Source organism: Primulina huaijiensis, chromosome 14 (genome assembly GCF_012295235.1).
Source record: "Primulina huaijiensis isolate GDHJ02 chromosome 14, ASM1229523v2, whole genome shotgun sequence".
Taxonomy (NCBI): Eukaryota; Viridiplantae; Streptophyta; class Magnoliopsida; order Lamiales; family Gesneriaceae; genus Primulina; species Primulina huaijiensis.
In genome coordinates, this window is record NC_133319.1 from 15,576,046 (window position 1) to 15,587,387 (window position 11,342).

Consider the following 11,342-nt stretch of genomic DNA (forward strand, 5'->3'; position numbering starts at 1 on the left):
TTCTTCATTTGCCATCGACTTATCGCCTGCAGACAAAATTTTCTTCCATGGGCATTTACTTCCTTTGCACTACCTCTCTAATCACCCTATCTACCCCCGCACCTCCACCGATTCATTCGACGGTTTCACCCTCCCAATTGAAGAACTTCCCGGAGAATATAACTCGAGCTCCAATACTTACACCGACCAGAAAGAATATATCAGCATTGATCATATTAATCCCACTAGCCAAGAAAGTTGCAGCAGTGTTTTGAAAGAAGAAGCTGGGAGACCTAGGAAACCAATATCCTTCTCTTTCTTTGGGTTTTCGAAATGGAGAAAGGAGTGTGAAGAAAAACAGGACAAGGGTAGACAAGAAACAGATCGAAAACAGAAGAGAAAGTTCAAGTTCAACTTAAGTACTGTCGTGAAAAGGTACATGAGATTCATAAATCCATTTCTTTCTTTAAGAAACAGGAGAATGAATCCTCAGTTCCACGGTCAAACTTATTTGTCAATTTCGGGGAATTTACGTGTAAGAAACAAGAAGGAACTGAGAGGATCGAGAATTCTCAGCACCAGCTTCAATGAGGAATTCTCCTACAAATAGTGGCCTTTTGATGGCAAGTGGAACTTCTACTCCTACTGCAAGAGACAGTACCATGGAAGAATTACAGGCCGCAATTCAATCCGCAATTGCTCATTGCAAGAAATCCGTTGCTGCTAAAGAAACAATACATGTGAAATAATTTATAGTTAATTGTACAAAATTTACCTTGTCTAATTAAATAGTAATATTTGAATTTCTGTTTGATTCTTTTTACCAATAATTTCTAGTTTTCATGAATTTGAACAAGTTACGAACTATCAATATTTAGTTTAAATTGATAGCTTGATGATTATCGGAATGTGCAGTTTTTGGGAGATCACACATGGCTTTCGTGGTTTTCAATAAACAACGTGTATATAAAATATTCCTATATGCAAAAACTTATAAATAAAAGGGTACATCTGATAAAAGTGGTAATTCTTTTGGAAGAACTCCACACTTTTCTTGCTTCAAAGTCTTGCACGTTAACTTGTGTAGACTGAAAATTTGACACGCGCGCTAATTTTTTAAGGAGATGTTATCGCTCTCAAATGCATATCATTAAATAGTTTATAAAAAATTAGACTCAATTAGAATATATAGAAAATTTAAACATTATAAAAGCAAACACTACGACCGATCGAGAGACCTATCAATTGAACAGTATGAGTTCATTAATTTTGGAAATGATTTTGCGACAAAATTGAAAAAGATATAAAGCCCCACAAAAAAAGAACATAAATGGGCTTGATAAAGCTTAAGAAAAAGAGAACACTACAAGAAAAACAAGACCGACAAATCGGTCTCTACAGAAAAATAGAGACCACTTTAGTATTTCGGTCTCACATTAGTAACTGACAACGTAATCGATCTCAAATTAGAGACCGATTCAATATATCAGTCTCCGATTAGAGACCTAAATAAAATTCAGTCTTCAATTTGTGAGTAGAATAAAAAGTCGTGATACAAAAATAATATTAAATAAAAAAATGTGACGAAATAAATTTAGTGACCGATATTACAAGCTTCGGTATCAAATTAGAGACCGATAGATTATATCGGTCGATATAGTGTATCGGTCTCAAATTAGAGACCGACAAAATTATCGGTCTCTAATTTATTTAGAGACCGGTATTTTAAACTTCGGTCTCAAATTAGAGACCAAAATTATTGGCGGTCTCTAATTTGGTTACAAATCTCCGTTTTTTTTGTAGTGGAAGATTTGCGGTTAGAAAACACAGCGCGCGCCAGGTAGGGGTCGAAACCTACGACTTTCTGCTTAGGAAACAGACGCTCTATCCACTGAGCTACAGGCGCCTACACTCAGGGTATGTGAATTTAATTAATTTATATATTTACTTTAAAATAAATGGGCCTTGCATTTGGCCCTACAAGTTAAATGGGCTTTAGTGTGGAGTCTTTGGACCAGTATCAAGCATCAATCGGGTTGGTTATGTGAAATGCCAGACCCGTGACCCGTTATCCAAAATCCGCCCGCCAAAGGGGCATTCTCTTTTTACCTTCCACTCCTAAGCTCTACAGGCAGTACCGCAAACGATGAACAAAATGTCAAGTATATGTAGTGAATCAGTAAAATAATTCTCTTCCTCTTTACTTCATCATCAAAATGGCTTTAATTCCTTTTTCGAATCCTCCACCAATCGGTGCCTTTCGAAGAAATTCCATCTCACAGAACCTAACTGCATCTCCATTTTTGTTATCTTTTCCATTCAATAGTCCAAGATTGCGTATTAGTTTTACGATAAAGGCCGGGTCGGCCGGAGGTGGGGCGGTCCGGAGTGGCGAGGAGACGGCGGCGTATGGGTCGGATTTTCTGAGGAAGCCTGCTGTGTCACACTCTGCTGATGAAATGCCGGAGAAAGTAAGTGGGAAAGTGGGTGGTGGAGGTGGTGATGCCTGGGTGGATTGGGAGGACCAGATTTTGGAGGATACCGTGCCGCTGGTGGGCTTTGTGAGAATGATCCTGCATTCTGGAAAGTAAGCTCTTTCCTCTCTCTTTTTTCGCAATCTTTTATATTTTATGGATTGCGTTCCAGTTCCTTTAAATTTAGCATTTTTTGTGCATGATTGCTCATTTGTATACTAAATTTTATTAATTTATTTACATTATTGCAAGAATAAGGAAGGATACGGAAAGATAAAATGGTCCGCATTTGGATGTTTCAGTGAGTATGCCCAATTCCCATTCGGATGCTGTAATTGTCTTATTAAACCTCAAAGCTGTTCATATGAATAAGTTACTCATTTTGAATATGGATGAAGGTTGCATAATAGTTTAATTGTGAAGTTATTGCAACTGAGAGCTGTTGGATGGCCAAGCTGATGCTGGAACATGTAGGAGTATAGGTTTAATGGATATGAATTCTACAATTGATAGGTTAGAATATGGATAGTAAATATCATTCAAGGAAAAAATTGTATTCGAACCGGTCCAATTGTTTCTAGTTATTGTGTCCATTGAGAATGACAAATGTGATGATGTTTGTGCTTAGAATGGTATTATTCAAGACTTGATGCTCACAATTAATTTCCATTTCCAACTAGTAAGATGGTGAAGTCTGATTCTTGATTTCGATTTACATGTCAATTTATATTCGTTCATAATTTGCCAAGTCAATAATAATACATCAAGGCATGCAATTTTCGAATTTGGAAGGAAATTCTTGTAAGATTTGAGTATCATGCAAATTAAAAGAATTAAGGCATGATTATTGTTAGGAATTTTCGAAAATTTTCCTAGATTAATTACCAAATTGTTGTGGTGGATAGATACTAGTGTACATGGAATTTAAATCATCCCAAGGTTGACCAAAATCCATCCCACCTAGCAACCTAAATCTCAAAACCAATGGAGAGCATGAGATCAAGGAATAAATCTCATTGATTAGGCATCAAGATTTTCGAAAATTTGCAAGAAATATTGGAGTCAATCTATGAGATTTGGCATGAGTTTTGGTATGATTTGAGTACCAAATTTGGCTCCCCTCCCTTCACCTATAAATAGTCCACCATACCTAGCCACTCACACACCACAAAATTCGAAACCCTTGCTGCATATTTTCGAAATTCAGCAGCTCTCCCAAGCCAAAAATCTACTCAAAGTCGTCCAAGAAATTAAGCCGAAGTTCTGTCCGAAGAAGGCCCTAATCCCGAAGCCAAGCCACCTCGTTTTCTTAGCATTCAAACACTGTAAGTGGGCTGTTTTAAATCTTAAAATTTCGGTTTTATACATATGAACTTTTCGGTTTTGGTTTTAAAATTCGGTCGAGCTCCGTCTCCCGTTTATACGTTTTTGAAATTTTGGTACGTTTTATGTTTTGACACTGTGAGAATTCCCTGAAAATGGGTGGAATTCCAACATATGGCCCTTCACGGTGGGATAGAACCGTTTTATGGCCTCGCCCCCTTAGAGGATTAAAACTTAGGGACTGACGTCAGTAAACCGTTAAAGGTGAAAAAATCGCAGTGTTATTATGTTACGAATACGATGTTACGATTATGAAAAGCATGCTGCATTTATACGTTATGTTTTCGAAAATGTTATAAAATTTTATGTTGTGTTCGAAATTCCCCCATTTACTGAGTATTTCTCAAAATACTCATCCCCTTACTCTCCCCTCCCAGATAAGTCCGAAGAACAGGTCGAGGACGAAGAGTCTGAGCAGTTTTGGGGTTGGTGATCCACGAGATTAGTAATAGATGTTATTTCGAATTTTTTTCTTTTTGAATTGTAAGACGCTACCGCATTGATCACTTTTTCGTTTGGATTTCGTTTTGGAAAGACGATTGTTGTTACGTTTAAATTATGATATATAAACTGGTTTGGTTTATACTGTGCTACGAAAGGCTTGTTGTTTCGATCGTGTGATTGTTAAACGACGCCGGTATCAATCACGAGTTTCGGGGCGTGACATTTAAGTGGTATCAGAGCCGCCAGGTTCATAATCCGGTTGGGAAAAATCGATTTCAAAAAAAAAAAAAACCCTAAAAATTTTCGGACGAATTTTTACTCGAGGCCGACGCTATCCCCTTCGAAACGGCCCAACGAACGATAGTCACCACCCTAAAGTCGTGAGGTAGGGGCTGAAATCGCGAAATTCCTTCGTTTAGGCCTCCGAAACGTCGTTTTTGCCGTTTTAGGAAATATTCGTAAACCCTATAACTTCTCATATGAAATTCCGAATTCGATTCCGTCGATTGTCCCGGAATCCTCTCGACATATGCTTCGAACCCATGTGTCAAAATCCCAACTTTCCATTTTTGGAAAAAAAAATATATATATTTATGTATTTCCGAAAATTTCATATATATTGCACATTGCCCCTGTTAGATATTGCCTATTGTCGATTCTGAGCATTTCCATTTTTTTTATTTCAGGAAATGGCTCCGTCTACCCCTATGCGACCCCGCACCCGTGCCCAAGCTGCCATCCGTATGAAGGAGCTTGCCCTTCACTTTCAGTCCCGTCAGATTCAGCGACTTAGAGCTAGACTGAGTGAGAGAAAGAGAGAGGTCGAGCTTCTAACCGCAGATAAAGATGAGATCCATGTCCGCCTTACCCAGTCGATCTATCAGGGTGAGCTAGTTAGGAGTGATAACATGGACCTCCGAGATGTCATAGAACAGTGCAAGTATCAACATGGAAAGTTACGAGAGGATGTGGAGCGCTATCGCACGGAGCTGGAAGAGGAGAAACAGCAGAGTGCCAAGGGTAAGAGGAGACTAGAAAATTCGGGTGACGCCATGAACAGCCTGGCGTATGTGAACCAACATCTGACTCAGCAGGTCAAAGCTCTGAAGGACCAACTCCAGCAGAAGAAGCAGTATCATCTGCAGTATCAACAGCATTGGAATGACGAGATTACTATGGCTGAGGCAGAGATACAGGGACTTAAGGCCCAGGTGGCCCACCTCACGGAAGAGAACGCCCAGCTCAACCATATGGTGGAGATACTTCAAGAGGAAGAGCCAGAAGAGGAGCCGGAAGAAGAAGCACTTGTTGAGATAGATGAGCCTATAGCTGCAGTAGGAGATGGAGATATAGATGATTAGACTATCTTAGCGACCCTTCATTATTACTAGAAGTTTTACTTTCTCATTGTTGCTACGTTATTTCTTTCAGTACGCTTTGTTTGATTCAATATTACTTGTTTCATTCAGTTGTTTTCCCTACGTTCGAAAATTAATAAAAGTTATGTTTATTTGTTAACTTCAGTTGTTCCACCATAACTTAATTATTCAATCATGTCGATATATACAACAAATTCTTAGAAACGTTCAAATTGTAGGAAATGGCCGGTAGACCACCAAGGCAAAACCGCAACCCTCGATATTCCAGCACCAATAACCAAAATGAAGAAGACAGGAATGAACCACCACCAAACATCAATTTGAACCGTGCCGACCTCATGGCTATAGCCACGATCGTGGCAACGACACTGCAAGGGTTAGTGAACCCGAACGTCAATCAACCACCACCACCTCCACCACAGCACGGAGTCAAGTTCCATTATGAGTCACTGCGCAAGAACAGGTGCCCGACGTTCCAAGGGGACGCAGATCCTGAGTTAGGCCAAAACTGGTTGAAAAGCGTGGAAACTCAGATGCGACTGCTAGAAATACCCGATGCTCTTAAAGTGGATGTGATAGTACCCTTCCTGGAAGGCAAAGCAAGTAAGTGGTGGGAAGCAGTCTCCCCAGCCATGTTAACCGCTCGGCCAATCACATGGCAGCGCTTTCGAGATGCATTCCTCAAGCAGTACTTTCCGGCCGAGGTCAGGTTGCAAAAGTTGAGTGAGTTTGAAAATCTGACTCAAACTCCGGATATGTCAGTGGTAGAATACACATCTCAGTTCAATTCTCTTGGATCCTATGCACCAACAATCATGGCAGATGAAGCTCTGAAATTGCACCGCTTCAAAAAGGGTTTGAACAGCAGAATACAGTCGGCTTTGGCAGTCTACCAACCTGCGAACTTTTCAGACCTGATGGGCGCAGCTATCCGAGCTGAAACTGATATCCAGCGCAGAGAGAAGGAGTTTAGGAGCAAAAGGCCTATGAATAATCAGTCCTCTCATGGCAGTCAGTCGTTCAAGAAACCGAACCATTCTGGCGGACCATCTAAAGGGCCTTCGCCTGCCTCAGGCTACCAGGCCATTAAGCCTTGCCCAACTTGCCACTTACGACACCTGGGAGAATGTCGTAGAGCCAGCGGCGTCTGCTTTGGATGCGGGAAACCAGGACACCGTATGACAGATTGTCCAACCGCCACCAACAAAACAACTGGACCGGGTAAAGGAGACGGGTCAAGCTCAGGGGCGAATGCCAATAAACCGTGGGAGAACAAACCGAATGCCAGGGTGTTTGCCATGACGCAGGAGGAGGCAGATGATGCAGGCGATGTTGTGTCAGGTACCCTATTTATTCAGCAAGTGCCTGCTTATGTGTTATTTGACTGCGGTGCTACACATTCTTTTATGTCTAAGAGATTTGCTAAGAAATTAGGACGTAAGCCCGATAAGCTAACTGAACATTTCCGAATAGCCACACCTACTAGTAGAGCCATTGAAACTGACGAGATCTACAGAGATTGTAAAATCAGTATTAGTGATCAGACTTTTAGTGCCGACTTGATACAGTTGATCATGGTCGATTTCGACGTAATCTTAGGAATGAATTGGTTAGCGAGAAACAATGCGGTATTAGATTGTAAGGAAAAGAGAGTCAAACTCCGAACCCCAGATCAGGAGGAAGTCGTCTTTCAGGGTAAATCCAAGGAGCGAAAGTCACTGCTTTCTGCCTCTCAAGCTTGGAAAGCCATGAAATCCGGAGAAGACATCTACCTAGCGATGGTCAGTGAAGTAAAAGAAGAAATCGAGCTGAAACTGGAGGACATCCCGATAGTGAGAGAGTTCCCAGATGTTTTTCCAGAAGAACTCTCAGGGACGGTTCCGGACCGCGAAGTGGAGTTCGAGATCAATCTGATTACCGGTGCTGCACCAATCTCTAAGGCACCCTACAGAATGGCACCAGCTGAACTCAAGGAGCTGAAAGAACAACTCCAAGAATTGCTAGATAAAAGGCAAATCCAACCGAGTGTGTCCCCGTGGGGAGCTCCAGTACTCTTCGTGAAGAAGAAAGATGGGAGTATGAGATTGTGCATCGATTACAGAGAACTGAACAAGATCACAATCAAGAACAGATACCCTCTGCCCCGGATAGACGACCTGTTTGATCAGCTTAAAGGAGCCGCCGTCTTCTCTAAACTGGATTTGAGGACAGGATACCACCAGTTGAAGGTCAGGCCTGAAGATATTCCCAAAACAGCCTTTCGAACCAGATACGGGCATTATGAATTCACAGTGATGTCTTTTGGTTTGACAAACGCACCGGCAGCATTCATGGATCCCATGAACAGAGTATTCAAGCCATTCCTGGATCAGTTCATCGTGGTATTCATCGACGATATCCTCGTCTATTCTCCTGATGAGACGAGCCATGAAGAACACCTTCACCTTGCTCTGCAAACCTTAAGAGATAATAAACTCTATGCTAAGTTTAGCAAGTGTGAATTCTGGCTAAGGAATGTGTCGTTTTTAGGACACGTGATCTCGAGAGCAGGAGTGTCAGTGGATCCACGAAAAGTAGAGGCAATTACCGAGTGGCCGAAACCTAAGAACGCCACCGACATCAGAAGCTTTCTGGGATTGGCAGGTTACTATCGGAAGTTTGTCGAAGGATTCTCCTCGATAGCTGTACCACTGACAAAACTCACACAGAAGAATTCTAAGTTCATTTGGGATGAAAATTGTGAGAGGAGTTTCCAGACATTAAAAGAGAAACTCGCATCCACACCAGTATTGATATTGCCCGCAGAAAATAAGGATTTCACTATCTACAGTGACGCATCCAAGGAAGGTCTAGGATGCGTGCTCATGCAAGAAGGAAGGGTAATCGCCTACGCATCAAGGCAGTTGAAACCGCACGAGCAGAACTACCCTACGCATGATCTGGAACTAGCAGCGGTTGTCTTCGCCTTAAAGATTTGGAGGCACTACCTCTATGGTGCTAAGTGTGAAATCTTCACAGACCATCAGAGCCTCAAGTACTTGTTCACCCAAAGGGAACTTAATATGAGGCAAAGGCGATGGATCGAACTTCTGAAAGATTATGACTTGACCATAAGCTACCATCCGGGTAAGGCAAACAGGGTGGCTGATGCGCTAAGTAGGAAGGGCCCAGGCAAGGTGACTCTAGCCTCCCTCTCGGCCCAACCATGCCTACGGGAGACCGTCAAGTTAAACCAAGATCAAGACCCGATACTGATCAAACTTAAGGAGCAAGTCAGAGAAGGAAAATCTCAAGACCACCAGATCGATGACAAGGGAATCTTGTGGATGAAAGGAAGACTGTGTGTGCCCGACAGCGACAACCTTCGCCAAGAGATAATGGCAGAGGCGCACAAGTCGAAATTCTCAGTCCATCCAGGCAGTACGAAAATGTACAGGGACCTCAAGAGTAGTTTCTGGTGGAATGGCATGAAAAGAGATGTAGCTGAATTCGTCTCCAGATGTCAGGTATGCCAGCAGGTCAAAGCAGAACACCAGCGACCTGGAGGATTACTGCAACCTCTGGAAATTCCCGAGTGGAAGTGGGAGCACATTTCCATGGACTTCGTGGTAGGATTGCCAAAGTCTAGGCAAAGTCACGACGGTATATGGGTGATCGTGGACAGACTCACAAAGACTGCACACTTCCTACCCGTCCGCATGAATTACAATCTTGACAAGTTGGCTTCACTATACATGGACAACATTGTGAGACTGCATGGAGTGCCAGTGAGCATTCTATCCGATAGAGATCCGAGGTTCGTCTCGCGTTTTTGGAAGAGCTTTCAGGACGCCATGGGAACGAAAGTGACCCTAAGTACGGCCTATCATCCTCAAACCGATGGGCAAACGGAGAGAACCATCCAAACATTAGAAGATATGCTGCGAGCATGCGCTCTAGAATTCAGTAGCAACTGGAGCACTCATTTATCCTTAATTGAGTTCGCCTACAACAACAGCTATCACAGCAGCATCGGAATGGCCCCATACGAAGCTCTCTATGGAAGGAAATGTCGATCACCACTTTATTGGGACGAAGTGGGAGAGAAAGCCTTAGTGGGACCCGAGCTAGTACAGATGACAGTGGACAAGGTCAAAATTGTCCGAGAAAAGCTCAAGGCAGCTCAAGACCGACAGAAGAGCTGGGCCGATCTTAAAAGAAGGCCTGTAGAGTTCAACGTGGGTGAGAAGGCTTATGTGAAAGTCTCGCCTATGAGAGGTGTTGTCCGATTCAGTAAGGCCGGGAAACTGAACCCTCGATATGTTGGACCATTCGAAATCTTGGAAAAAGTGGGCACGCTAGCATGCAGGCTGGCACTGCCACCAAGCATGTCAAGAATCCACAACGTGTTCCATGTGTCTCAACTGAGGAGGTACATTCCAGACCCGAGTCACGTATTAGAAGTAGAGCCGCTCTTGGTCGAAGGGAATTTGGGAGAAGAACTGAAATACGAAGAAGTCACTATCAGAATCGTGGACACCAAGGAACAAGTTCTTAGACGACGTATCATTCCCTACGTCAAGGTGCAGTGGTCCAACCACACAGAGCGGGAAGCAACTTGGGAAGGTGAAGAGAAGATGCGGAAGGAATATCCCTACCTATTTGGAGACCAAGCCAACTCCAGTTTCGAGGACGAAACTTCTCTTAAGGAGGGAGGGATGTGAGAACCGAAAATTTTCATTAATGTATTTAATAAATTGTAAGGAAATTTTTAGGATTTGATTCTTTGTATAAATAATAATAATAAGATATGCACTTTGGAAATCAATTGTTGGATATAGTTTTGCCAAGTCAATAATAATACATCAAGGCATGCAATTTTCGAATTTGGAAGGAAATTCTTGTAAGATTTGAGTATCATGCAAATTAAAAGAATTAAGGCATGATTATTGTTAGGAATTTTCGCAAATCCTCCTAGATTAATTACCAAATTGTTGTGGTGGATAGATACTAGTGTACATGGAATTTAAATCATCCCAAGGTTGACCAAAATCCTTCCCACCTAGCAACATAAATCTCAAAACCAATGGAGAGCATGAGATCAAGGAATAAATCTCATTGATTAGGCATCAAGATTTTCAAAAATTTGCAAGAAATATTGGAGTCAATCTATGAGATTTGGCATGAGTTTTGGTATGATTTGAGTACCAAATTTGGCTCCCCTCCCTTCACCTATAAATAGTCCACCATACCTAGCCACTCACACACCACAAAATTCGAACCCCTTGCTGCATATTTTCGAAATTCAGCAGCTCTCCCAAGCCAAAAATCTACTCAAAGTCATCCAAGAAATTAAGCCGAAGTTCTGTCCGAAGAAGGCCTTAATCCCGAAGCCAAGCCACCACGTTTTCTTAGCATTCAAACACTGTAAGTGGGCTGTTTTAAATCTTAAAATTTCAGTTTTATACATATGAACTTTTCGGTTTTGGTTTTAAAATTCGGTCGAGCTCCGTCTCCCGTTTATACGTTTTTGAAATTTTGGTACGTTTTATGTTTTGACACTGTGAGAATTCCCTGAAAATGGGTGGAATTCCAACATATGGCCCTTCACGGTGGGATAGAACCGTTTTATGGCCTCGCTCCCTTAGAGGATTAAAACTTAGGGACTGACGTCAGTAAACCGTTAAAGGTGAAAAAATCGCAG

General features: G+C 42.1%; 1 protein-coding gene and 1 non-coding gene across 2 annotated transcripts; one reads left to right on the top strand and one right to left on the bottom strand.

Moving 5' to 3' along the window:
* Nucleotide 1: 1 nt before the first annotated feature.
* Nucleotides 2-728, top strand: LOC140958022 (BRI1 kinase inhibitor 1-like; the record flags this gene model as incomplete). Its single annotated transcript, XM_073415427.1, is given in 2 exon segments — nt 2-543; nt 545-728. Coding segments are annotated over 2 exon segments (726 nt in total), but the record flags the coding sequence as incomplete, so codon positions are not given.
* Nucleotides 729-1,811: 1,083 nt separating this feature from the next.
* Nucleotides 1,812-1,885, bottom strand: TRNAR-CCU (transfer RNA arginine (anticodon CCU)). The gene has a single exon. It is a non-coding gene; the product is annotated as a tRNA-Arg (tRNA).
* Between the last annotated feature and the right edge of the window lie 9,457 nt (nt 1,886-11,342).